We start from the raw sequence: 27,670 nt of genomic DNA, 5'->3' as shown, positions 1-27,670 counted from the left end.
CCTTATCAAGAGTCAGATCAGGGGTCGGAGAGATAGCATGGAGGTAAGGCATTTGCCTTTTATGCAGAAGGTCATTGGTTCGAATCCCAGCATCCCATATGGTCCCCCAACCCTGTCAGGAGTGATTTCTGAGCATAGAGCCAGGAGTAACTCCTGAGTGCTGCTGGGTGTGACCCAAAAACCGAAGGAAAAAAAAAAAGAGTCAGATCGAAGATCAAATCTTACTATTTTTAAACAGTAGGTATTTGTTTTGCTTGCGGCTGACCAGGGATGGACCAGGGTTCAATTCCCAGCATCCCATATGGTACCTTGAGCCTGCCAGGAGCAATTTCTGAGCACAGAGTCAGGAGTAACTTTTGAGCACAGCCAGGTGTGTCCCAAAACCAAAAATAAATAAATAAACATATTAATAAAAAGAAATTTAATTCTCACACAGTAAAAAAAAAAGAAGTAATTTAGAATTTCATTAATTAAATGAAGTAGCCAGCCACACTTAAATGATTTCAACTTTTCTTTGAAACTATATAAATCAAACATGCTATAATTAAATGTTTTAAATAAAGTAGCACTTTTAAAAAAGAAACAGTGGGGGCCGGGCGGTGGCACTAGAGGTAAGGTGCCTGCCTTGCCTGCGCTAGCCTAGGACGGACCGAGGTTCGATCCCCCAGCGTCCCATATGGTCCCCCAAGCCAGGAACGACTTCTGAGCGCATAGCCAGGAGTAACCCCTGAGCATCACTGGGTGTGGCCCAAAAAACAAAAAAAAAAAAAAAAAAAAAAGAAAGAAAGAAAGAAACAGTAGTTTTTATCTATATAGAAAAAAAAATCACTCCTCTGGGCAGCAGAAATAGCACAGCAGGTAGAGCATTTGCCTTGCAAGCAGCCAACCTTGATTCACTCCTCAGCATCCCTATGGTCCCCCGAGCCTGCCAGGAGTAATTTCTGAACGCAGATTCAGGAGTAACCCTTGAACGCCATTGGTGTGGTCCCAAAAAACAAACAAAAATGCAATCCCTCCTCACTTTGCACCCCCATCCCCCAAAATAAAGGTTTTGTTGTTGTTGTTTTTGGCCACTCTTGGGCTGCTCTGTGCTCAGAAATCATTCCTGGCAGACTTGGGGGACCATATGGGATGCCAGGTATCAAATCTGGGTCTGTCCCGGGTCAGCCTCATGCAAGGCAAACACCCTAACACTGTGCTAACACTCTGACCCTAAGGTTTTCATTCTTAAAATGATGTTGGATGGGGCCTGGAGAGATAGCACAGTGGCGTTTGCCTTGCAAGCAGCCGATCCAGGACCAAAGGTGGTTGGTTCGAATCCCAGTGTTCCATATGGTCCCCCGTGCCTGCCAGGAGCTATTTCTGAGCAGACAGCCAGCCAGGAGTAACCCCTGAGCACTGCTGCGTGTGGCCCAAAAACCAAAAAAAAAAAAAAAAAAAAAAATGGTGTTGGATGAAATCCAGCAGAAATTGGGAAAGAAGCAGAAGAGCAGAAGGGTCAGGAGTGCTGAGGGCTGGGGCATGACAGGCCCAGAGCTGCTTCTGATACCTCCTTCCTCCCCCACCAACTTAGAAGTTGGGGTGCGCCATCACCGGAATGAGTTTCAAGGACTCCAGCTGCCAAGCTGAGGACCAAGGTGACAACTTTGCCCTGCACAGCACTTTCTCCAACTGTGGCATGGAAGTGACAGAAAACATGGTCAGAAATGAGGTGAGGGGGTGCTGAGGCAGGCTGGTCAGCCTTGGTGGTTACTCCCACAGATGCACCCTGGGGAGGGTGCTGAGGGACAGCAATGAGGGATGCGGAGACGGGAGACAGATTTAGCTTAGCCATGGGCAGGCTTGTCTCCCCCTCCAGAAAGTGGGTTACTGAGTAGTGGGGGGCCTTTTGGGGGTCCTGCTGGCTCTGACCCATCCTCAACTCTCTTCCTGCAGGTGGTCCTCAGCCTTCTGATGAGTCCATCGCCACAGCGGGTGAGCTGCCTATTACCATGCACAGCATTCATTCTGGGGGTCCCTGGGGTCATGGGGACTCTTCTGGACCCAGAAGGGGGCTGGTTTCGGGAAATGTGGTCCCTGGTCTCCTGTACAGTGGGAACAGTGCCAGTAGGGTTATATTCTGAACCTAAATTAGATGGATGGGTGGTCTTGAGAAAATCACTTAGGTTTTCTGGGCCCCGAGGTCTGACCTATAAAGCAGGGAGGAGGGTTCTAAGAAAGGGGAAGGGCAGGGCCGGAGATAAAGCATGGAGGTAAGGTATTTGCTTTTCATGCAGAAGGTCATTGGTTCAAATCCCAGCATCCCATATGGTCCCCCAAGCCTGCCAGGAGCAATTTCTGAGCCTGGAGCCATGAGTAACTCCTGAGCACTGCCCAAAAACCAAAAAAAAAAGGGGGGGAGAAGGGCACCCCCTCTCTCATAGCCTGGGGTTTCTATTTATTTATTTTTATTTTTTATTTTTTATTTTTTTTTTGGTTTTTGGTTTTTGGGCCAAACCTGGTGACGCTCAGGGATTACTTCTGGCTATGCGCTCAGAAATCGCTCCTGGCTTGGAGGATCATATGGGATGCTGGGGATTGAACCTCGGTCTGTCCTGGGTCAGCAGTGTGCAAGGCAAATGTGCTATCGCTCCGGCCCCAGCCTGGGGGTTTCTGAGGATCACTGAGGCAGCTTCTTTCTCTCCTTCCCTCTTTCTTTGTTTCAGGGCAAAACCTGCTGGTACTCAGGGACTACTCCTAGCTCAGTGCTCAGGGATCACTCCTGGCAAGGCATGGGTGGTGCCTTGGATCAAACCAGGGTTGGCTACTTGTAAAGCAAATGCCTTAAGCCCTGTACTCTCCCTGTGAGCTGCTGTAAGGCCTGCAGTGAGCTCTTGTATTCTACTTTTTATTGCTTTTATTTGTTGTGTTTTGTTTTGGGGTCATAGCAGGTGGCATGCAGGGGTTACTCCTTGCTCTGCACTCAGAAATCGCTCCTGGCAGCCTCAGGGGACCATATGGGATGCCAGGGATCAAATTGGAATCTGTCCAGAGTTGGCTACTTCTATGCTATCGCTCTGGCCCCTCTACTTTTTATGTTTATGATTTATTGCCTAATTCGGGGGCCACATCTGCAGTGAAGAGGGCCTATAGCTTTGTGCCTGGAAATCACCCCTGGAGGCACTGCTCAGGGCATAACGTGATGTCAGATGTTGATCCCAGACCTTCCACAATTAACTCTCTTGTCTCCTGCATGTGAAGCACATGGGAGCCGGAGAGATAGCACAGGGGTATGGTATTTGCCTTGCAAGCAGCCGATCCACCAACGGTGGTTCGAATCCCAGCATCCATATGGTCCCCTGAGCCTGCCAGGAGTGATTTCTGAGCAGAGCCAGGAGTAACCTCTGAGCACTGTCAGGTGTGATACAAAAATAAAGACAAACTAACAAATGAAAAGGTGCAGCTGGATAGGGCCAAGGGTGAGGCGCTTGCTGTGCAGGTGCCCAACTTGAACCCACATCATAGGATCCCCCAACCACTGCCAGGGGTCACAACCAAGCACATAGCTAGGAATAGCCCCTGAGCACCACCCGGTGTGATCCCACACCTTACCCAAAGGTGAGGATAGGAGCCATGTTCCAGATACTCTGGCCCATGACCTCTGCCATCCCCTTTTGCTGGTAACCCCCCAGACTCAACAAGCGATCCCTCTCCTGCAGAAACCAGTGTACTGCATCAGCCTAAGAGACCTCTCGTTCCAGTTGGGCCTCTACCTCAGTCCCCACTTCCTCCAGGCTTCCAACACCATCGAGCTGGGCCAGCAGGGTTTTGTGCAGGTAGGGAGGAGCCCAAAGGGTCCAGAGGGAGGAGCATGCCGGCAGGGGGTGAGGGAGGGTGCCCTGGCCACATTTTCTCCAAAAGACATACAGTTCCCCTGTCTCCCTTGGGGTCCCCAGGAGCCAGCAGTGCAGGGCTAAGCCCCCCGCCCCTGCTCCATTCCCTCCTGGCAGGTCAGCATGTCTCCATTCATCCCTGAGCTTACCCTCCAGCTCGACAGCTGCCATCTGGATCTGGGGTCTGGGGGAGACAAGGTGGAACTCATCCAGAACCAGGCTGCAAAGGGCAGCTGTGTGAATCTGCTGGCCCCCGGGCCTGAAGGTGACAAGCGCTTCAGTTTCCTCCTCCGGGGCCACATGGTCCCCACACCCACCGTGGGCATCCTTAGCTGCTCCATAGCTCTCCGACCCAGGAGTTGGGGCATGGTGAGTGGGACTGGGGCCGGGGCCAGACTCTGCTTCAGCGGGGTCTAGGATTCCAGGAAAAGACATGACTGGCCAGTGGGGTGGGGGGTTGAGTTCCAGTCAGATAAGTAGCTTCTGGTTCCCAGGGGCATTCCTGTTGCTCTATCTTGAACATGGTGGGAGATGAAGCAGCAGCCATCCCATCTGTCTCCCACCCAGTGTCCATCCGTCCATCCATCCATCCACCATCCATCTGTTCACCCATTCACCCAACCATCAACTGTCCCACCAGGCTTCCATATGTTCATTCACCTACTGACAGTCTATCTATCCACCAACTACCCATCCATCCACCCACCATCTGTTTATTTACATCCATCCATTAGCTCTCTCTCCCAACCATCTGTCCTACCACCACCTTCCCTTCATATCTGCCCCAGCCAACCACTCACCAGTTTACCATCCACCCATTATCTGTTCCTTGATCATGATGGAACCATCATATGTTCCATTATCAAGCGTCCTTCATAACACACACACACCTCTAGCATGTCCCTTCTCAGCCTTGATTACTTGCAGTCATGCCTAATCCTTGCCCATGGAAGAGTTGCCACAATTAACGAAGCTCTAGGTTGAGGGCTGAAACGATAGCACCTCGAGTAGGGCACTTGCCTGGCACACAGCTGATCCATGTTAGATCCCCACCATCCCATATGGTTCTCCTGAGCCTGCCAGGAATAATTCCTGAACAGAGCCAGGAGTAACCCACTATGTGTGACTCAAAAAAACAAAACAAAACAAAACAAATCAGGGTTTGAAACCCCATAGGGTTTGAAATCCTATAGGGTCCCCCAGCACCTCCAAGAGTGATCCCTGAGATGGGAGCTCTGAGCCCACCGGATGTGATCCAAAAACCAAAATATAAAAATTAAAATTCCTCTGGGTTTGGGGCTGGAGCAATAGCACAGCAGTAAGGCATTTGCCTTGCATACAACCAATACAGGCTGGGTGTAGCCAAAAAAAAAAAAAAAAAAGAATCCTCTGGGCTGCTGAACCTGGAGAAACCTCTGCGGTCCACCTGATTCCTCTCCAGTGTCTTCTCAGGGTAGCCTATGAAGTGAGGTGTCAAGGCCTCACAGGTCCTGCCAGGAAACATTCCAGCAGAGTCCAGAACCATCCCTGGGGCCTCCACTCACTTGCCTGGGTCTCCCAGGATCTGCCCAAATGCATCCACCAGCCAGGAAGTTGGGGGGGGGGGGGGGAGGACGGCATTCAAGTACATGCTCGGGCATGTGCTGGAAGCTTCCTCCAGAAAGCCGTGGCACTCACCACTCTCGCCCTCTCCAGGACATCTTCAAGACTGCCTCCACCCGCCTGAACATCGTGGGGCCTGGCCTGCCTGGTGAGCTCCCGCTGTCTCCCTGGCTCTGGGGTTGGCTGGGACCAGACAGTGGAGGGGCGCAGGTGGGAAGAGGGAAGCAAGGTGCCCTTCATACTGGATTGGGGCTGCATCTACACTCTGGCCACCTCCCAGAGGGCACAGGGGACAGGCTCCAGTGCCCGCCTCCCCTCCAGGCAGGGGCCTCTAGAATAGGGATATGTGTGCAGATAAAAGATTCCATGGGGAGCCAAAGAGATAGCACAGTGGTAGGATGTTTGTCTTGCACACGGCCAACCCAGGATGGACGGTGGTTCAATTCCCCGCATCCCATATGGTCCCCAGAGCCTGCCAGGAGTGATTTCTGAGCGCAGAGCCAGGAGGAACCCCTGAGCACCACCTGGTGTGACTCAAACACAAAACAAAACAAAGATCCCATGAAGTGATAGCCACCTCATCCTATGGAAAGTGCTGCTTGTGTAAGGGGCTTCTTCGGCCCAGCACACCCCAAGCAGACCTCAGACAAACAGAAGAGCCATGGTGCATGGGAGGGACTGTGAGAGTTGCCCACACAGTCAAAAGTTGGGGCTATTGGGCCCGGAGAGATAGCACAGTGACGTTTGCCTTGCAAGCAGCCGATCCAGAACCAAAGGTGGTTGGTTCGAATCCCAGTGTCCCATATGGTCCCTCGTGCCTGCCAGGAGCTATTTCTGAGCAGACAGCCAGGAGTAACCCCTGAGCACTGCCGGGTGTGGCCCAAAAACCAAAAAAAAAAAAAAGTTGGGGCTGTGGATAAGAGTGGCCAGAGGGCTGTGGGGACCTATCCCTCCCACCTGGGGGACAGGGACTCGGGAGGGGCAGAGACTGTTTGGGGTCACATGCAGGTTCTGTAGATCCCGCTCTTGCCTGGCACAGCTTCTGCCAGTGCAAGGGATGGGCACACCATGCCAGCCTTGGGTGCTGGAGCCCATTGGCCCAGGAGGGTTGTCCGGGAGGGCCTGGGGAGGAAGCGTGCTAACTGCATGTCCCTTGCTGGCATAGGCAAGACCCTCGTCCTGCCCGCCGTGTTGGGCATCACCTTTGGCGCCTTCCTCATCGGGGCCCTGCTCACCGCCGCACTCTGGTACATCTACTCGCACACGCGTGAGTATCCCGGGCCCCCGCCGCTGCCGCCGCCACCTGGGGGAGCTCAGTGACACCTGTGGGGGAGTGGGGAGCCCTGGCCAGGGCCCTGACTTCCGCCCCTGCCCCCAGGTCCCCCTGGCAAGCGGGAGCCCGTGGTGGCGGCGGCTGCCCCGGCCTCGTCGGAGAGCGGCAGTACCAACCACAGCATCGGGAGTACCCAGAGCACCCCGTGCTCCACCAGCAGCATGGCCTAGGCCCCCAGAGACTGAGCACCCCGCCAGACCTGCCCTCTGCTGTGCACCCTGCCAGCCGCCCTCTCAGAGTCCTGTTGATCAGTGGCGGGACCAGTGTGGAATGTCACGGGGTTCCCCTACCCCACCCCCAAGGAACCTTCGAACCAAATGGGCCTGGAAGAAGGCTGCTGGGGCTACAGAGAGATGCCACCGCCCTTGAATGCCCAGGTCTCTGCCATTCGAATAAGGAACTAGCACTGAGAAAGGCTGGACAGGAGGAGAACTGAGAGTCGGCCCAGCCCCACCAGGGCCCAGGTGCCGTCTCTGGGCAGCGGAAGAATGTCAAATGTCACCCCAAGACTCACCGTCTGGTTGATCCCTGAGGCGCCCACACCTGGACTGGCACAACTTTGGTGGGAAACAGCCCGGGGGACAGAGCTCAGGACTACCCAGAGCCCCTGCCTCTCAGTGCACCAAGCAGGTGGCAGATTGAGGGGTTCAGACTTTCTGTTCTGGGCATACCCCATATATTCTCCACCAATAAATCAGACTGAAACCCATGCTGGGCTGGGCGACCACTGTGGGTCCACATCCCAGGCCATTATTGGCTGCTGTGATAGTGGGCAAGGCCATAGCTTCACTGGTGGTCCCAGAGTCTCTTGGGGGGTAGAGGGGCTTTGTCCCAGGCTGCACAGCCCCCAGTCACGCCACAGTCCTAGCGGAAATTTTAGACAGTAAGAGAACACATTGATGGGGCCGGAGAGATAGCATGGAGATAAAGCATTTGCCTTTCATGCAGAAGGTCATCGGTTCAAATTCCGGCATCCCATATGGTCCCCCGAGCCTGCCAGGAGTGATTTCTGAGCATAAAGTCAACTGAGTGCTGCCGGGAGTGACCCAAAAACAAAACAAAACAAAACAAAAAAACAAAAACAAGAGTACACATTAGGGGCCGGGAAGGTGGCGCCAAAGGTAAGGTGTCTGCCTTGCAAGCGCTAGCGTAGGACAGACAGAGGTTTGATCCCCCGGCGTCCCATATGGTCCCCCCAAGCCAGGGGAGATTTCTGAGCGCATAGCCAGGAGTAACCCCTGAGTGTCAAACGGGTGTGGCCCAAAACCCAAAAAAAAAAAAAACAAGAGTACACATTTGCCAGTTCTTTTTTTTTTTTTTTTTGGTTTTTGGTCACACCCGGTGACACTCGGGTTACTCCTGGTAATGCGCTAAGAAATCGCTCCTGGCTTGGGGGACCATATGAGACACTTGGGGATTGAACCTTGGTCCGTCCTAGGTTAGCACATGCAAGGAAAACGCCCTACCTGCTGCACCATCACTCCAGCCCCTGCCAGCTCTTTAAAAGAAAAAGAGAAAAAAATGACAAAGTTAAAGGCTTTATTTCCTTCCAGCCACCCTCTTTCCCCCATGCTCAGGCAGGAGGAAATCTTATTGGTCAGTTCTGTCAGGACCCCTGCCTGGCCTCTCAAACAGTGAGCCTGAGTCAGAAAAGGGGCATGACGGTCACTGTCATGCACTGGGGAGTCCCTTTGCTTGTCTCAACAGGTGGGAAGGGAAGAGAGGGGAGGCCAGAGGTTCAGAGGCAGAAGGATGTTAGTCCCGGCCTCCTGCAGGTTCCTTGCTACTGTCTGGATGGAGCCCTGGGACTCGGGCCTAGCCCAAATCAGAAAAGCTGAAAACCAAAGGCACCTCAGAGAAAAAAGAGTAAAGAGAGGTGGGGGGGAGGGGCCCCCCCATGGCCGGGGCTACTGGGCCAGGGTGGGCTGCAGCAGCTTCAACACGCCGCCCACCAGGTGCAAACTCCCTGTGACTAGCACATGGATGGCTCCCGCCTCCCGCAGCATGTCTGCCCCACTGTCTGCCACAGGATGGTTCAGGAGGGCCCCTGGGGGAGCCGACAGATGGAAGATGGGGTCCCGGCCTTGACTGATCCACTGCAAGGCATGCGAGATGCAGCTAAAGACCAGGGAGCTGGGGCGGGGGGCAGGCGGCGAGCGAGGGGCCAGCAGAAGGGACACGGGCCCGCTGGACTCCAGCGTCGGGGTGTCCCAGAGGTGTGGGCTACCCTGCTCCTCGGCCAGGCGACTCCAGAGTTGCTGGTGTTCGAGGCAGCGGAGCAGCACCTGGTCCAGTGTGACCATGAAGTTCTGCTGATCTGAGGGGAGCAGGGATGGATGTCTCAGCCAGAGGCAGAAGGGGGGGAAGGCATTTCCTGCATTACCAGACCTCCAGGTGGGCACAGAGGGGAAACAGGCTGGAAGGGCTCAGAGAGTTGCCTGCTGGCACTCAGCTGGGCAAGCTAACTCTTAGGCTGGCTGCAATCAGTAAAAATCATGCCCACTGGGCCCATGGCCAGCTGTTTATTAACTTTTTCCAGAAAGGCAGGTTTCTCCACTCTCCCCACAGTCTACTAGAAGGCCTGTGGGCCTGGATTTAAAAAAAAAAAAAAAAAATTGGGGGGGGGTCACACCTGGCAGTGCTCAGGGGTTACTCCTGGCTCTACGCTCAGAAATCGCTCCTGGGGGCCGGTGCGGTGGTGCTAGAGGTAAGCTGTCTGCCTTGCCAGCGCTAGCCTAGGACAGAACGAGGTTCGATCCCCCCGGTGTCCCATATGGTCCCTGAAGCCAGGAGCGACTTCTGAGCACATAGCCAGGAGTAACCCCTTAGCGTTACCAGGTGTGGCCCCCCCCAAAAAAAAAAAGAAAAAAAAAAAAGAAATCGCTCCTGGCAGGCTCGGGGGACCATATGGGATACCGGGATTCAAACTACCGTCTTTCTGCATGCAAGGCAAATGCCCTACCTCTATGCTATCTCTCCAGCCTCGAGTTTTCAAATTATTTTAACAAGTCTGAGGCTAGAGCAATAGTATAGCAGGTAGGGTGCTTGTGTTCAATCCCTGGCATCCAACATGGTTCCTTGAGCCTACTCCTGATCACTGCCATGTATGCCAACCCTGACAAAAAAAAAATTTTTTTTTAATTTTTTTATTTTTGGGCCACACCTGGCAGCACTCAGGGGTTACTCCTGGTAGGCTTGGGGACCATATGGGATGCTGGGATTCAAACCAACATAGATCCTGGTTGGCCGCTTGCTATCTCTCTGGCCTCGACAAAAAATATTTTTTTTACAAACAAAACAAAACAAAACAAAACAAAAAAAAGGGGCCAGAGAGATAGCATGAAGGGTAAGGGTTTGCCTTTCATGCAGAAGGTCATCGGTTCAAATCCCGGCATCCCATATGGTCCCCCGAGCCTGCCAGGAGCGATTTCTGAGCATAGAGCCAGGAGCAACCCCTGAATGATGCCGGGTGTGACCTAAAAACCAAAACAAAACAAAACAAACAAACAAAAAACAGGAAAACAATTTTTTTTTTTTTGGTTTTTGGGCCACACCCAGTAACGCTCAGGGGTTACTCCTGGCTATGTGCTCAGAAGTTGCTCCTGGCTTGGGGGACCATATGGGACACCGGGGGATCGAACCGCGGTCCGTCCAAGGCTAGCGCAGGGAAGGCAGGCACCTTACCTTTAGCGCCACCGCCCGGCCCCAGGAAAACAATTTTTTAACTATTGCAAAACACCTGGGCAGGGGAGGCACTCATGGTGGCACTGGGCCCTGCAAGACAGGAGGAACAAAGGGACACACCCAGCTTCTATGCAGACTGCACGCCGGGTCTGGAAAAGTCAGGGCCAGTGCTCCTACCATTTAACTACATCCTGGTTCCCATTTTGATTCTTCTGGAAGGTGATTCACAGTTGACGATACATGTTTAAACAGGCAATCACCAGTCCTGTGTAGAGTTCCTACCTGACCCAGAGTACCTGTCGGGCTTACAGATATTCTCAACTCGATTTGCTTAAAATTAAGAAGCACCGGTTCTGTTCCACTGCACTGATGTCAAGACCCTTCTGTGACTACCCCTTACATGTTTTTTTGTTGTTGTTGTTATTTTTGGTCATACCCGGCGGCGCTCAGGGGTTACTCCTGGTTCTGCGCTCAGAAGTCTCTCCTGGCAGACTTGGGGGACCATATGGGATGCCGGGATTCGAACCGGGGTCTATCCTGTGTTGGCCATGTGCAAGAAAAAGGCCTTGCCACTGTGCTATTGCTCCAGCCCCCACCTGCTTGCATGTTGTATTTTTAGCCAAAAGATGGATTCTTCCTTACCATAATAGTCCCACAGTACATAACTCTGAATCTTGGTTTTTATTTGGGAACCATACTTAGCCCTCTCAGATCTTTCTTTTGGTAAACATATGAGATGCCAGAGATCAAACTCAGGTTAACTGCATGCAGGGCAAACGCTATCTACTGTACTATCTGTCCATACAAGATCTAGAATTTTGTACCCGGGTTCAAAAGACCCCACCTGTGCCTAGGAAAGGGGTCCCCCACACTGGGCTAGTCACTCACCTGCATTGCCTGTGGACGATACCTCAGTCAGGTTTGGGCAGAACACAGCGAAGTCAAACCTGCAGGGCTGGAAGGCCAAGGGGGAAATGCTCAGAGTCCGACACTGACAGAATAGAATACGACTTCTACTCAGCACCCCAGAACCCACATACATGTCCTCATCTCAGGAGACAACCCCTAGCTGTTACAGACTGGAATGATTCTGGACTCCCAATTCCAGAACTTCTGAGCCCCACTTCTACCTCTTTTTACTTTCTTTTTACTTGTTTTTTTTTGAGGGGCCATATCTAGTAATGCTCAGGGGTTATTCCAGGCTCTGCAGTCAGGAATTACTCCTGAGTGGTGCTCAACGAACCATATGGGATGCCAGAGATCGAACCAGGGTTGGACGCATGCAAGGCAAACACCTTCCTCACTGTGCTATCGCTCTAGCTGAAACTTCCACCTGTATGTGTCTGGGTAAAAGAATGACACAGATGTGGTGGAGGGAGTTCACCCAGCTGGGGAAAAGGCTTTATCCACACAAATGAGGATCCTGAGTTTGAAGACCAATTTTTACCTTCCAGCTGGGAAGTAAAACCTGAGATCCAGAAGGGACCCCAGCCCTACCAGTCTCAGGCAGCCTCAGTTTCCCCAGCAGAACAAGGTGGAGCTTTATACATCACACCTTAAACCAAATAGCAAACCTAAACAGCAGATGTCCAAAGAGCAATGTCACTGTATGGAGGGGCAAACAGAGACTGGAGACACATACAGTCTGTGGTCAAGAGTTCTATTTGACGGGGCTGGAGATATAGCACAGTGGTGTTTGCCCTGCAAGCAGCCAATGCAGGACCTAAGGTGGTTGGTTCGAATCCCAGTGTCCCATATGGTCCCCCATGCCTGCCAGGAGCTATTTCTGAGCAAATAGCCAGGAGTAACACTTGAGCACAGCAGGGTGTGGCCAAAAAAACAAAACAAAACAAAAAAACAAACAGAAAAAAAGAGTTCTATTTGTGGAGCCAGAGAGATAGCACAGTGGTAGGGTGTTTGTCTTGCATGCGGTCAACACAGGATGGACTACGGTTCGAATCCCTGCATCCCTTATGCTCCTCTGAGCCTGCCAGGAGCAACTTCTGAGCAGAGCCAGGAATAACTGAGCGCTGTCGGCTGTGAACCAAAACAAAACAAAACAAAAAAGTCCTATTTGCGGGGGGAAAGAAGGTGCCAGGTGGGCCCAAGAGAGCTTGAGTCTTGACCTAGAGAGGTAGGAAGCATCATGGGGTCATGCCTCCCTCAACTCCCCTCCACACACACACTCTCACTTTATTTTGTTTTGTTTTTGGGTCACACCCGGCAGTGCTTAGGGGATACTCCTGGCTCTACGCTCAGAAATCGCTCCTGGCAGGCACAGGGGACCATATGGGATGCCGGGATTCAAACCACTGTCTGTCCTGGATCGGCTGCGTACAAAGCAAATGCCCTACCTCCATGCTATCTCTCCAGCCCCACTCTCTCACTTTTAATCCACATCTAATGCCAGGGTGCAGGTCATCAGCTCCCATTTACAGTTGAGAAATGAGAGGCTCAGGGAAGGAGGCATTCGGGGTTGGTCACATAGGTGTGCCTGACCTGTGGCTCGTCTGCCCTTAGTTGGGCCCTCACCTGCAGCAGCTTCAGCAGGGCTGCGGGATCCCTGTCCCCCGTGGAGTTGAAGAGCAAGACTCGCACTTCAGATTCACTGCAAGAGGGCAAGAAGCAGTCAAGGGCTGCACATTGCATCCACTTGGCGGGTCAGACAGCAAGGTTCTTTTTGGGTCCCACCTCTCCTAGCAGCCTCCAGGCCATGCCCCCTTAGAAGAACAACTTCCTTTTAAAAAGGGCCCCCATCCCATCATGCCCGGCCCCTGCTGCAGTCCGGAGCTCACCCACACTGCCTCTCGCAGCTTTGCAGCGCCTGGTTAAACCAACGTGTACAAGCCAACACGCTGCTGGAGGTGTGCGCCCCGTCCAGGTACCAGGTGAGTGGCCCATGGCGCAGCACCTGCGTCCGGCCTGGCCACTCTGTTTTCTGAAGCCCTGAGAGGGGGACAAAACAGCTCTTAGGACTGCCCCAAGGACGATCTCATCTCCGCTCCATCCCAGCCCTTACTTGGATCCTTCCCACCAATCTGTGGGCAACTAAAAGAAGCAAACACCAGTCACCAATGGAGGGGTGTCAGGGAGTGTGGGGCAGGGGTCCATCTGGTGGAATCATTTGTTTGCTTTTAGGTCACACCTGGCTGCACTCAGGGGTTATTCCTGGCTCTGTGCTCAGAAATCGCTCCTGGCAAGCATGGGGGACCATATGGGATGCTGGGATTTGAACCACCATTTGTCCTGGGTTGCTGCATACAAGGCAAATGCCCTACCGCCATGCTATCTCTCAGGCCCCCCTCTGGTGGAATCTTATAAGCATGCCTAAGAGAGGGGGTTACTATCTGGGTAGTTCCATTAGAAGGGTAGAACCTGGGCCCGGAGAGATAGCACAGCGGCGTTTACCTTGCAAGCAGCCGATCCAGAACCAAAGGTGGTTGGTTCAAATCCCGGTGTCCCGTATGGTCCCCAGTGCCTGCCAGGAGCTATTTCTGAGCAGACAGCCAGGAGTAACCCCTGAGCACCGCTGGGTGTGGCCCAAAAACCAAAAAAAATAAAAGAAGGGTAGAACCTTATCAGGGATGAAGTCGGTAAAGGATGTGGGCCAGGAACTGCCGGCTCAGGCCTTCTCAGTACCCATCATGGGATCTAGCAACAGTGGGTACTCGATTTAATAGCCCCAAGCATCTACTGTGTATAGAAATAAAACTTTAGGGCAGGGGTCCTCGAACTTTTTAAACAGGGGGCCAGTTCACTGTCCCTCAGACCATTGGAGGGTCTGACTGTAGTAAAAACAAAACTTATGAAGGAATTCTTATGCACACTGCATATATCTTATTTTGCAATGAAGAAACAAAACAGATACAAATACAATATGTGACCCGAGGGCCATAGTTTGAAGACCACTGCTTAGGGGATAGGTTTGAGTTACAGTATAGCAGTGAAGGAATTTGTCTTGCATGCGGCCAACCACGGTTTGGTCCCCAGTGCCCCATATGGTTCCCCTGAGCACTGCCAGGTATGATTCCTACATTCAGAGCCAGGAGTAATCCCTGAGCATCGCCAGGCGTGCCCCCCCCCCCCCAAAAAGAAGCTATGGTCCTGGCAGAGCACGGAGATGGCACAAGGCTGAGCAGTTTCAGCACACAGCAGTCCTACATGCTCATAAGCACCACCTGGTGAGGCCCATAAACAAAAAACAACCCCAGAGTGATAGTGCAGTGTGTAGGGCGTTTGCCCTGCATGCAGTGAGCCCACATTTAATTCCTAGTTTCTCAAATGGTTCCCTGACCACCACCACAAGTGACCCCAAGTGCAAAACCAGGGGTGGGGAAAAAAAAATACCTGGACTGGAGCTATAAAACACTGAGCATGGGGCCAGGAAGGTGGCGCTAGAGGTAAGGTGTCTGCCTTGCAAGCGCTAGGGTAGGACGGACCGCGGTTCGATCCCCCGGCGTCCCATATGGTCCCCCCAAGCCAGGGGCGATTTCTGAGCACATAGCCCGGAGTAACCCCTGAGTGTCAAACGGGTGTGGCCCAAAAACCAAAACCAAAACCAAAAACAAAAACAAAACACTGAGCAGGGCTTTTTTGCCTTGCACAAAGCTGATCAGGGTTTAATCCATAGCATCCCACATTGTCTCCTGAGGTTGCCAGGAGTGATTTTTTTTTTTTTTTTTTTTTTTTGGTTTTTGGGTCACACTCGGCAGCGCTCAGGGGTTACTCCTGGCTCTATGCTCAGAAATTGTCCCTGGCAGGCACAGGAGACCATATGAGATGCCGGGATTCGAACCACTGTCCTTCTGCATGAAAGGCAAACACCTTACCTCCGGCCCGGCCAGGAATGATTTTCTAAGCACAAAGCCAGGAGTAACTCCTGAGCACTGCAAGGTATGTGCTCCCTTTTCCCCCAAACAAGGGCCAATAGCACAGTGGGTAGAGGGTATTTGCCTTGCACACAGCCAACCCAGGCTTGATCAATCCAGGTTTGATCTCCAGCATCTCATATGGTCCCTTCAAGCCTGCCAGGAGCAATTTCTGAAAGCAGACAGGAGTAACCTCTGAGTAGCACTGTGTGTGTGCCCCCACAAAAAAACAAAAAAACAAAAACCAATAAAGACAGGGCACAATAGTAGGACATTTGCCTTGCACGTGGCTGATCCAAGATGGACCTCAGTTCGATCCCCAGCATCCCATATGGTCCCCTGAGCTAGGAGTGATTTCTTTTTTTTTTTTTTTTTGGTTTTTGGGCCACACCCGGTGACGCTCAGGGGTTACTCCTGGCTATGCGCTTAGAAGTCGCTCCTGGCTTGGGGAACCATATGGGACACCGGGGGATCGAACCATGGCCCATCCTAGGCTAGCGCAGGCAAGGCAGGCACCTTACCTTTAGCGCCACCGCCCGGCCCCTAGGAGTGATTTCTTAGTGTAGAGCCAGAAGTAACCCCTGAGTATTGACGGATGGGGCCCCAAACCAAACAAAAAAAAAAAAAAAAAAAAAAACACAAAAACCCAACCCAAGTAAGAGCATCACAGTCCAGGATGATGATAATGATGCCAGTGAATAGGAACTGCAAGTGTCTGAAAGTAGATTCTCGACATTTTGGGTACAGTCCCTTACAAGGGCAAGGGGGACTCCTGCCATTTTTCAGCAGATGGAGAAACCATCAGGAATTCAGCTGACTTGAGAGGACCCTACCCTGAGCTGCCCTCACTGCTCCCACAGAAATGAGTAGCCGGACAGTCCTGGCTGAGCTGGGAGGTTCGACTCACCGTGCCGCATCTGGACTGTGGGCTGGAACACAGGTGCCAAGGGCAGCTGCCGTAGGGGGCTCGGCCTGGATTCCTTCAGTTCTCCGATGCCTGGGGGACGGGAGAGCAGGGTGAGGGAAGGAGGAACAGTGGCACCGAGTGTACCCAAGACCCTCAATGGCAAGCGCCTCATGCCACTTGTACCCACTACGCACCAGCCGCTTACCCTGCTGGCCTTGCTGCTGCAGCCAGCACCGGGCCAACTGCAAGGCCAAGGCCGCATTGGAACGCTGGTGCTCCCCATCCAGGCCCAGGGTCAGCGGGGGACCCCCTTCTTCCAGCACTTCTAGTGGTGGGCACAGGTAGAGAGGGCACTGCAGGGGAGATGGTCACGGGCTGGCTGGTCAGAGGCCCTGCCAATGGCATCTGGCAGGGACCCCCTCCCTAGAAGACACCAAGTCAACTCATCCCACTCCCAGAAACCAAATATAGTCCAGCCTCATGAGAGATGAACACACAGAAGCCCAGAGGATCAAGGGCCTCCCCACCACCACCCCACCACTGGCCCCAGACTCACAGAGATCTGCTGTGCGCGATCTCTCAGCACGGCCAGGGGGCTGTCGAGCTGGGGAACAGTGAAGGCAGGCACGCCATGCTGCAGAGACCAGAGTGTGTGAGTGAGGGGTCCCCTCCCTCCATCCCAGATCCATCCCAGATCTAAACCTCCCTGCCCAAGACCTACATACAGGAACCCTGGCCCTTTACTTTTTTTTAGTTTAGTCTTGTTTGGGGGCTACACCCAATGATGCTCAGAGTTTATTCCTGGGTCTGTGCTCAGAAATCACTCCTGGCAGGCTCGGGGGACCATATGGGATGCCAGGGGATTGAACCTGGGTTAGCCACATTGAAAATAAACACCCTGGGCCCGAAGAGATAGCACAGCGGCGTTTGCCTTGCAAGCAGCCGATCCAGGACCAAAGGTGGTTGGTTCAAATCCCGGTGTCCCGTATGGTCCCCCGTGCCTGCCAGGAGCTATTTCTGAGCAGACAGCCAGGAGTAACCCCTGAGCACCGCCGAGTGTGGCCCAAAAACCAAAAAAAAAAAAAAAAAAGAAAAAAGAAAATAAACACCCTCCCTACTGTGCTATCACTCCGGCCCCAGTCCTTTATATTTTGATGAGGAGACTAAGGCTTAAAACCAGACTTAGCTAATTTTGACTACTCACAAAGCTGAGGAGAATCCAGAACCCAGGGCAGGATACCCATGGGGCAAGACACCCACTCACTACCCCTTCCCTGAGACTTCAGGGCCAGTTCAAGTCACCCACACCCTTCTGCTCACTCCTCCTGCCAGTCACCTTGAAGATGCCCCCTTTCTGCCATGCAATCTTCTCCAGGGTGTCCCCCAGAAGGCTGGTATGGTCAATGCCCAGAGAGGAGACCCCACATACCACAGGCTTCCTGTGAAGATAAGAAGGGCTGTGGGGTCCCCACCCTGGGCCAACTGGGCTGCTGGCCAGCCCCCTTTCCCCAAGCAGCTACACTCACCTGATAATGTTGGTACAGTCATACGCCCCGCCGATGCCCACTTCTACCACTGCCAGGTCTACCTGCAAAGGTCCAAAGGCACAGCTAAGCTCCTGGGGATGCCCAGAGGCCACAGGGAAACCCCAGCCTCCCATGAGTCCATGCCAGGTCCAGACCTGGGAGCAGAGGGCACCCACCTTCTCTTGGAGAAAGACGTGGAAGGCCATGAGCGTAAGGAAGCGGAAGTAGGCGGGCATGGAGACACAGCTGCTGTCATCCTGTGGGCGGGAGCGGGTCAGCCCTGACTTCCTCCAACTCCAACACCGTCCCCCACCTTCCCCCATGGGGCACCTTGGTCTCCTCGAGGCGGTGGTAGAGGTGCCAGAAGTGCTTGGTGAAGAGCTCGGGACTGATGGGCTGCCCGTTGATTCGGATCCGCTCACGTACCTGAACCAAGTGCGGCGAGCTACAGGGAAACCGGGGATCAGAGATGTGGCCATCATGCCCCGGTCCCACTGGAAGACCCCAAATTGACCCATCACTCCCCTGCTGGCCCCTGATCCAGATCCCAGACCATCTGGACTTCTGTTCCTTCTGGTCTCTAACCTGTCCATCCTACCTCCCCTCAGCTCACCCCCCAACACCCCTCAGTTCTCACTCTACAGATACTAGAGCTCCAAGCCCCTTCACCATTCCATTGGTGGGAGTTCCCATGCTTGTGTGTGACTAAAAGGGGGTGCTGTCTCCAACAATGCAGCAAGGAAGCTGGCAGAGGAGGAGGAGGAATTGATGGTTCAGGGCAGTCTCCCCCATGATGGAAGAAATACCAGGGTTCTCTGCTCCTCACTGCAAAGATATTCTATTTTAAAAAAAATAACCATTTTTATTTATTTATTTATTTATCTATCTATTTTTGGTTTGGGGGTCACACCCATCAGTGCTCAGGGGTTACTCCGGGCTCTGTGCTCAGAAATCACTCCTGGCAGGCTCGGGGGGACCATATGGGATGCCAGGATTTGAACCACCATCCGTCCTGGATTGGCTGCTTTCAAGGCAAACACCCTACCGCTGTGCTATCTCTTTGGCCCAGCACAGATATTCTAACTGCAAACTGTCCCCATGTGATGTTTAAAACAACCAAGAATTAAGTTAAGGGGCCGGAGAGATAGCATGGAGGTAAGGCGTTTGCCTTTCATGCAGAAGGTCATCGGTTCGAATCCCCGAGTCCCATATGGTCCCCTGTGCCTGCCAGGAGCAATTTCTGAGCATGGAGCCAGGAGTAACCCCTGAGCACTGCCGGGTGTGACCCAAAAGCCACCAAAAAAAAAAAAAAAGAATTAAGTTAACAAATGTAGAGTTGATGTGCTAATATGGAATACTAAAGATTGCACCCAGTACCTGCTGTATCTCTCTCTTTCTCTCTCTTTCTCTCTCTCTCTCTCTCTCTCTCTCTCTCTCTCTCTCTCTCTCTCTCTCTCTCTCTCTCTCCTCCCTCTCTCCCTCTCCCCCCCACCTCTTTCTCTTTCCCCTGTGTCTTTTTTTTTTTTTTAAAGAAAACTAGGGACCGGAGAGATAGCACAGTGGCATTTGCCTTGCAAGCAGCCAACCCAGGACCTAAGGTGGTTGGTTCGAATCCCGGTGTCCCATATGGTTCCCTGTGTCTGCCAGGAGCTATTTCTGAGCAAACAGCCAGGAGTAACCCCTGAGCACCGCAGAGTGTGGCCCAAAAAACAAATAAATAAAGAAAAAATAAACTCAATCATCAAATTAAAAAAAAAATTTTAGGGGGCCGGAGAGATAGCACAGCAGTAGGACATTTGCCTTGCATGCAGAAGGATGGTGGTTCAAATCCCAGCATCCCATATGGTCCCCCATCCTGCCAGGAACGATTTCTGAGCATAGAGCCAGGAGTAACTGCTGAGTGCTGCCGGGTGTGACCCAAAAACCAAAAAAAAAAAAAAAAAAAGGATGTTTTTAGAGACACTGATAGATAGATAAATAAATACACTGGTATGTATTTAGCTAATTCACTCAAATAGCTGCCCTCTTGCCAGAGTGATAGCACAGCAATAGGGCACTTGTCATGCACGTAGCTGACCCAGGACAGATGTGGGTTCAATTCATGGTATCCCATATGGTCCCCCAAGTCTGCCAGGAGCAATTTCTGATCACAGAGACAGGAGTAACCCGAGTGCCACCAGGTGTGGCCCAAACAAACAAACAAAAATTGCTGCCCTCAGGGCTGTCGAGGTGGCGCTAGAGGTAAGGTATCTGCCGTGCAAGCGCTAGCCAAGGAAAGATCGAGACCGCGGTTCGATCCCCTGGCGTCCCATATGGACCCCCCCAAGCCAGGGGCAATTTCTGAGCGCTTAGCCAGGAGTAACCTCTGAGCATCAAGCGGGTGTGGCCCGAAAAACCAAAAAAAAAAAAAAAAAATTGCTGCCCTCTCCCTCTGGGTTTTTTCCCATTATGAAAATTAAAGATGGGCCCAGAGAGATAGCACAGCGGTGTTTGCCTTGCAAGCAGCCGATCCAGGACCAAAGGTGGTTGGCTCGAATCCCGGTGTCCCATATGGTCCCCCGTGCCTGCCAGGAGCTATTTCTGAGCAGACAGCCAGGAGTAACCCCTGAGCATCACCGGGTGTGGCCCAAAAAAAAAAAAAAAGAAAAGAAAATTAAAGACTGGGCTAGAACTGGAGCTCAGGGTGGCACAAGTGGTAGGGCATTTGCCTTGCATGTGCTAACCTATGATGGACCTCGATTCGATTCCCAGGCATCCCATATGGTCCCCCAAGCCATGAGCGATTTCTGAGCGCATAGCCAGGAGTAACTCCTGAGCCTGCCAGGAGTGATTTCTGAGCACAGAGTCAGGAGTAACCCTTGAGCACCACCAGGTGTAGCCCAAAAACAAAGAAACTAATTTTCGTAAATGGTCTGATACGTTAAAAGCTAATTAACGCTGTAGAATAAACAAACCTGGACAGAAAGGTATGTCTTGGGGTTCCAGGGTGACTCTGGGGCTAGGGATCACAGTATCCCCATGTACCAAAGAGACCCCCAAAGCTTGCCCCAGCCTAGTACCTGAAGAATCCTGTCTTCAGGCCATAGCTCCGGAGAATTCGTTCAGTGAAGGCACAGGTAGAGCCCTGGCAAAATAGGCCTTGTCTGGACAGGCTCTCCCAGCACCCCAGGAAACCCTCTCTCCCTGGGTGCCACACCTCACCTTTCCTTTGGTCCCAGTGACATGGATGATGTTCAACTGGTCCAAGTCCTCCACCTGCAGCGAACAGAGCAGAGAGGCCCTGAACTCGGGGTGGGGGGGACACTCAGAGCAGAGTGATGGGCAGCCCCAGCCCCTCCCCACTGACCAGCACCCCCAGGCTTCCCTCTGCTGACCTGCAGCCCACTCCGAGCCAAGTAGCACTCCATTGCCTCCAGCTGTGTCTGCGGGTCTCCACGCTGGCGCTTAACCTGTTCTAGGTAGCTGGCATTGGTCTGCAGAGTGTTGAGCGTGCGTACTGCCTCCTGGTAACCCCAGACCCCCAAGGATCACATGAATGCTCATTCGGCTCCAGAGGGGCAGAGGTGCTCTGCACCCCTGTGGCACACCCAGGCACTTAGCCATCATGCCTTCCCTGTGACAACCAGCCTGGGCAGAATGAATGTGCCTCATCGGGGGATGGCAGGGAAAGGAGATGGTGTGACTTAGGACGAAGCCAGAATTTTTTTTTTCTTCAGAATTTTTCTTTGAGCTCTCAGGCTTCCCACTTTGGGGGGCAAGAGGGTGTTTGTCTTAATTCACTTTCAATGAGGGAAGGGTTTAACACTACATGGGGTCCCTCCAGGATTGAGACTTAGAAATGGAGGAGAGAGAACTAGTGAGCCTGGAATCTTTCTTGCCCAATTCTGAGAGCATTTTTGTTTTGTTTTGTTTTGTTTTGGAACTCTGGGGTTACTCCTGGCTCTGTGCTCAGAAATTGCTCCTAGCAGGCTTGGGGGACCATATGTCATGCCGGGGATTGAACCCAGGTCGGTGCCTGCAAGGCAAATGCCCTTCCACTGTGCTGTCACTCTGGGCCCCTAATATAGAGCATTGAGGTTCCACACTGGGAGCCAGGAAAGGAGCTGCGGGCACAGACCAGAGAGAGGAGAGAAAGTGTCTCCAGGTTTCTCCAGGAAGACTGTTAAGTACAGCCTCAGGGGAGTCCAAACTGGGGGTGCTGTTTATCTCCCTGCCCTGTCAAACCGGTGCCTCCTGCCTGGGAGGCATCAAGTTCTGGCCCCTGGCACAGCACCAGGGAGGAAATATTGTTTCCCTGATCCCGCCCTCCCTCCTAATGGCCCAAATTCCTTCCTGCCCCCTAAATTCCAGTCACTTTGGTTTCTTCCTTCTAAATCCTGGAGACAGACAAGACTGCAAGCCTTGACCCGCACTGCAGCCTGGATCTCTCAAAAACAAACTCCAAAATCCCTTTTTCCCACTTCCCAACTACCTGAAAAGTCGAGCACTCCGACTAAAGCCACGGGGACTCTGGGACCCCACATCTCTCCCATGTCCGCTCTCCCGGGGGTCAGACACATCAGTCTCAGAATGCATCAAGATCAACCTCTTGGTGCCCCATTATTCCCAGCCGAGACCTCAAGATGTCCCACATCTTGGAGACCCCGAGATGTCCCCACACGTTGGGGACCCTGAGATGCCCCACACTTTGAGCCCCCCCAGATGTCCCACACCTTAGGGACCCCGAAATGTCCCACACCTTGGGAACTCCGAGATGTCCCACACCTTAGGGACCCTGAAATGCCCCACACCTTGGGACCTCAAGATATCCAAGATGTCCCACACCTTGGGGACCCCGAGATGTCCCACACCCATTAGAGACCCCGATATGTCGGGATCCCGAGATGTCCCACCCCTTGGGGATCCCCGAGATGTCCCCGCACCTTGGGGACCCCAAGATGGGACCCCAGTCCCTCCTGCTGCTGGCAGGACCTGGATGCTGTGTGGCCCAGCCAGGCCCACGTGTCCCCACGCAGGAACCCCTCCATCCATTGCAAACTACCTGATATTCCATGCCCGGTTCCTGCGGCGCGGGCCACGCGCTCAGACCTCGCCGCGCCGCCACCCCGGTGGTCGTTGCAGGGCGCGGAGAAGCCCCCGCCAGGGACAGGGCCGCGCGCAGGTGGCCCTGAGCCCGCGACATAGTGACAGCGCGGGAGAAGAGGAGGCGTCAAACTGGGCCTGCAGCGGAGGACGCCACGCCCCCTTAGGGCACGCCCCCGGTCTTCGCCAATAGGAGCCGCCCAGGGAGCTCTCAGCACCAATCAGAATCCGCTATTGCCTTGAGGGGCGGGACCGGAAACGTCGGCCATGTTTGTAACGGGCAAGCTCCTGCAGGGTGTGTTTTCTGGCCAGCGTGCCTGGCTTTGGATGCGGCCCTCCTGGGGACTAGGCCGCACCCCCAAAAATAGCCAGTCCCCGCCAGTTTCCAGGCCAGAACCAAAGTGACGTGGTGTAGAAGATCCTGTGGATCTTTTGTGAAGATCATTGAAATGTCCCGATTGGACTTAGAAGGGCCTGGCTGCTTGGGTGCAAGAGGTCCCAAGTGTTCACCCATCGAAGGGCCTGAATCTGGTAGGGCATTTTCTTGGTACTCAGACAACCCCCATTCGGTCCCCAGCACCACCTAGGATCTATCCCCCTGATCCCCACCATCTCCACCTGGAGTGGTTCCTGAGTGCAGAACCAGGAGTAAGCCCTGAGCACCCTTGGGTGTCTCAAAACAAAAGGGGGAGAAGGCCAGAGCTATAGCACAGTGAGTGCCTTGTACCCGGCAAACCCAGGTTCAATCCCTGGCATCCCACTGAGTTTCCCCCACCTCCCGAGCTTCCCCAGGAGTTACCAGTGAGCACAGAGCCAGGAGTAAGCCCTGAGCACTGCTGTGTGTGTCCCCAAAACAAAAACAAGATAGGACAGATGTGCACTTTGAAAGGCTTTCTGCACTGAGAAGGAATAGAAACTGCGCTCAGGCAGATGTCAGTCACCACCGAGTGGGACACCCCCACCCACACACCAGTCCTGGAGTTTTCAGAACTTTTTCCTATACCAGTGGCTAAGCTCTGACAGCTTGTACAAAAAAAGGACACCAGTGATTTTTTTTTTTTTTCCTGAGGGAGCAGGGTGAGGAGCTTTCTCCTGGCTCTGTGCTCAGGGATCACTCCTGGCAGGCTCAAGGAATCACATGGGGTGCCATGCATCTTACCCAGATCACTGTATGCAAGGCAAGCTCTTTTTTTTTTTTTTTAGTTTTTGGTTTTTGGGTCACACCCGGCAGCGCTCAGGGGTTACTCCTGGCTCTACGCTCAGAAATCGCTCCTGGCAGGCTCAGGGGACCATATGGGATGCCAGGATTCGAACCACCTACCTTCTGCGTGCAAGGCAAATGCCTTACCTCCATGCTATTTCTCTGGCCCCAAACTAGAAATTCTTTTTTTTTTTTTTTTTGTTTTTGGGCCACACCCATAGGTGCTCAGGGATTACTCCTGGCTATCTGCTCAGAAATAGCTCCTGGGGCCCGGAGAGATGGCACAGCGGTGTTTGCCTTGCAAGCAGCCGATCCAGGACCAAAGGTGGTTGGTTCGAATCCCGGTGTCCCATATGGTCCCCCTTGCCTGCCAGGAGCTATTTCTGAGCAGACAGCCAGGAGTAACCCCTGAGCATCGCAGGGTGTGGCCCAAAAACCAAAAAAAAAAAAAAAAAAAAAAAAAAAAAAAAAAAAAAGAAATAGCTCCTGGCAGGCACGGGGGACAATATGGGACGCTGGGATTCAAACCAATCACCTTGGGTCCTGGGTCAGCTGCTTGCAAGGCAAACACCGCTGTGCCATCTCTCCGGCCCCCAAACTAGCAATTCTTACTGCCCTGCTCCAGAAAGGTGGCAAAGTGAAAAGGGGAAAATAAAAAAAGCTGGGAGGGTGGAGTAATAGCACAGCAGTAGGGCTTTTACCTTGCCTGCAGCTGACCCAGGACAGACCCAGGTTCAATTCCTAACATCCCATTTGGTCCCCCGAGCCTGCCAGGAGCGATTTCTGATTACAGAGCCAGAAGTAACCCCTGATGCCTCCAGGTGTGACCCAAAAACAAACAAACAAAAAAGAAGCCTCTAGCAAACCCTTAGAAGCAAAAGTCAGCCTTCAGAAGAGAGGGAGATAGTTTAAAGGGTTGGAGCGCCTGCTCTTCATGGTCTTCTGAGTCCCAGTGTGGTCAGTGGGAGTGCAGCATGGAGCTCCCAGGGGTGTCCCTAGTACTACAATAGCAGTGCTGGATCTGAGCACTGACCCTGGGCTATCTGAGTCTCCTTAGGCTCCCAGAGCTCTGCTAGGGAGCTTTTCTCTTTGACAGGATAGGATTGCATACCTCCCTCTCTCTTTGCTGCAGTCACTGGAAGTAAATATTTATCAGCAATTGTTTGATTTTTGAACTAAGCAAATGATGTGTGGGGAAGATTTTGTCAACTCCCTCTCTGCTGGGAGTTGCCTCCCCCATGAGAAATAGAAGTCCTTTTCTCTGAGTTTCCACCGTTTTTGTTAGAGAGGCCTCCCCCAGAAGTGCTGAGGTGCTGAGGTAGGGAGCCTACTGCCTGGCCATTTGGGCCTGACAGCTCTTAACTTCGCCTCTGCCACTGGCTTTTTGGATTATAATTTATTTTTTTTATTATTATTATTATTATTATTATTATTATTATTATTTTATATGGTTTGGGGCCACACTCTTTGGCACTCAGGCCTTACCACTTTCTCTCAAAGATCATTCTTGGCTGTGCTTAAGGGAGGGACCCTATGTCACGCTAAGAAACCAAATCAGTGGGGGCCGGCGAGATGGCGCTAGAGGTAAGGTGTCTGCCTTGCAAGCGCTAGCCAAGGATCAGGACCGCGGTTCGATCCCCCAGCGCCCCACATGGTCCCCCCAAGCCAGGGGCGATTTCTGAGCGCTTAGCCAGGAGTAACCCCTGAGCATCAAATGGGTGTGGCCCCAAAAACCAAAAAAAAAAAAAGAAACCAAATCAGATTTGCTTGGTGCAAGGCAAACCTTAATACCTATGCTCTCAGATTCTTTTTTTTTTTTTTTTAATTTTTGGGCCACACCCGATGACTCTAAGGGGTTACTCCTGGCTATGAATAAATCGCTCCTGGCTTGGGGGACCATATAAGACGCCTGGGGAACAGAACCGAGAACCTTCCTAGGTCAGCTGCGTGCAAGGCAAATGCCCTACCGCTGAATTATCACTCTGGCCCCTGCTCTTAGATTCTTGTTTCCTTTTTTAAAAATTATCTGGGCCACCGGAGAGATAGCACAGCAGCGTTTGCCTTACAAGCAGCCGATCCAGGACCAAAGGTGGTTGGTTCGAATCCCAGTGTCCCATATGGTCCCCCGTGCCTGCCAGGAGCTATTTCTGAGTAGACAGCCAGGAGTGATCCCTGAGCACTGCCGGGTGTGGCCCAAAAACCAAAAAAAAAAAAAAAAAAAAAATTATCTGGGCCAGAGAGATAACACAGCAGTAGGGCATTTGCCTTAGACGCTGAAGGATGGTGGTTCAAATCCCAGCATCCCATATGGTTCCCCCGAGCCTGCCTGGGCAATTTCTGAGCCAGGAGTAACCCCTGAGCCCTGCCGGGTGTGACCCAAAAACAAAACAACAACAACAACAAAATTATCTATTGGGAACAGAGTGAAAATACAGTTAGTTGGGCGTTTTGCTGACCTGGATTTAAACCCCGTTTTTTTATGTGATTTCCCATGCCTGCCAACCAAAAGCAATTCCTGAGTACAGAACCAGGTGTGACTCCTGAATGTTTCCAGGTAAAGCCCAAAAACTAAGAAAAAATTACAGATTTTGGGAACCAGAGGGATAGTACAGTGGGCAGGTTTGGTCACCCAGCATCCCATATGATCCCTTGAGCACCAACAAGAGCACCAGGACTAACCAGAGCACTACTGTGTGTGACAAAACAATTGACCTATCTGGGGGCCCCCCAAGAGATAAGTGAGGAAGGTGTTTGCTTTGCACGATGCTGCTGACCTCTGGCATCCCATATCGACCCCGAGCCCTGTCAGGAGTGACCTCTGAACCCAGAGCCAGGAGTAAGTCTGTGCACCACTGACTGTGGCCCCAAAACAAAAACACAAGCCTTGGCAATAGGCCTCAAAAGAGCCATGAAAGGGCAAGGGCGTGCACTTCACTTCATTGCTTCCTGCAGTGCAGAGCAGAGCAGAATGACTTGCCTCCTGCCCAACTGTGTATCCACTTTGTAGCTCCTTAGCACAGTGTCCTTAAACATATTTCCTGCTTTGTTTCTGAAAACTGCTTCTGTTATGGCTCCTTCTCTAAAGTCTGTGTATCTCTTGCTTGTCAACACTGCACATCCCAGATATCCCTCTGTGGAAGCCTATGGAAAGCTTTTTTCTTTTTCTTTTTCTTCCTCTTTTCTTGGGGGGTGTGTATTGAAGCACTGGACCAATGCCCAGATCCCAAGAAGGCATTGACCCCATGTTTAGCCAGGGTTGTGGCTCAGTGGTAGAACATTTGCTTTACATATCTAAGAACCTCAGTTTGATCCCTGTCCCTCCCATGTCTACATTCCTGGTTGTTTTGTTTTGTCTTAGGGCCACACTTGACTTTGTGTAACCAAAACTCTAGCTGTATGGGATCCCAGATGGTCAGGTCCCCTACCATCACCCCACCTGAGTATGCCAGGAGTGATCTCTGAGTGCAGAGACAGGAATAAGCCCTGAACACTCTCAGCTGTGGCAAGAAAATAAAGGAAGGGAGCAGAGAGATAGCACAGTGTAGGGTGTTTGCCTTGCATGCTGCCAACCCAGGACAGACAGTGGTTTGATTCC

The 27,670-nt window shown here is 52.5% G+C and overlaps 2 protein-coding genes across 2 annotated transcripts in view; one reads left to right on the top strand and one right to left on the bottom strand.

Annotated features, from left to right (window-relative positions):
• Positions 1–7,516, top strand: part of ENG (endoglin) — a 44,890-nt gene extending 37,374 nt beyond the window's left edge. Inside the window, exons 9-15 of the mRNA XM_049774150.1 lie at positions 1,574–1,711; positions 1,936–1,974; positions 3,699–3,815; positions 3,990–4,241; positions 5,568–5,622; positions 6,640–6,741; positions 6,853–7,516. Of these exons, the coding sequence (XP_049630107.1) occupies positions 1,574–1,711; positions 1,936–1,974; positions 3,699–3,815; positions 3,990–4,241; positions 5,568–5,622; positions 6,640–6,741; positions 6,853–6,977 (828 nt within the window). The 3' untranslated portion in view covers positions 6,978–7,516. The remainder of the gene's footprint in view (positions 1–1,573; positions 1,712–1,935; positions 1,975–3,698; positions 3,816–3,989; positions 4,242–5,567; positions 5,623–6,639; positions 6,742–6,852) is intronic.
• An 813-nt stretch (positions 7,517–8,329) lies between these two features.
• Positions 8,330–22,989, bottom strand: FPGS (folylpolyglutamate synthase). The gene is made up of 15 exons (XM_049774160.1): positions 22,834–22,989; positions 21,167–21,295; positions 20,994–21,047; positions 20,852–20,916; positions 18,123–18,237; positions 17,969–18,049; positions 17,793–17,854; positions 17,603–17,705; positions 16,823–16,900; positions 16,472–16,619; positions 16,267–16,356; positions 13,287–13,437; positions 13,024–13,099; positions 11,380–11,446; positions 8,330–9,124 (listed from the first exon to the last, which is right to left on the bottom strand). Exons 1-15 carry the CDS (start codon positions 22,972–22,974, stop codon positions 8,715–8,717), a joined length of 1,770 nt encoding a protein of 589 aa, XP_049630117.1. The 5' UTR covers positions 22,975–22,989; the 3' UTR covers positions 8,330–8,714.
• Positions 22,990–27,670: the final 4,681 nt, after the last annotated feature.

This window comes from Suncus etruscus, chromosome 5 (genome assembly GCF_024139225.1).
Source record: "Suncus etruscus isolate mSunEtr1 chromosome 5, mSunEtr1.pri.cur, whole genome shotgun sequence".
Classification (NCBI taxonomy): domain Eukaryota; kingdom Metazoa; phylum Chordata; class Mammalia; order Eulipotyphla; family Soricidae; genus Suncus; species Suncus etruscus.
The sequence above is the reverse complement of the archived record's forward strand: the minus strand, read 5'-3'. Positions and strand labels throughout refer to the sequence as shown.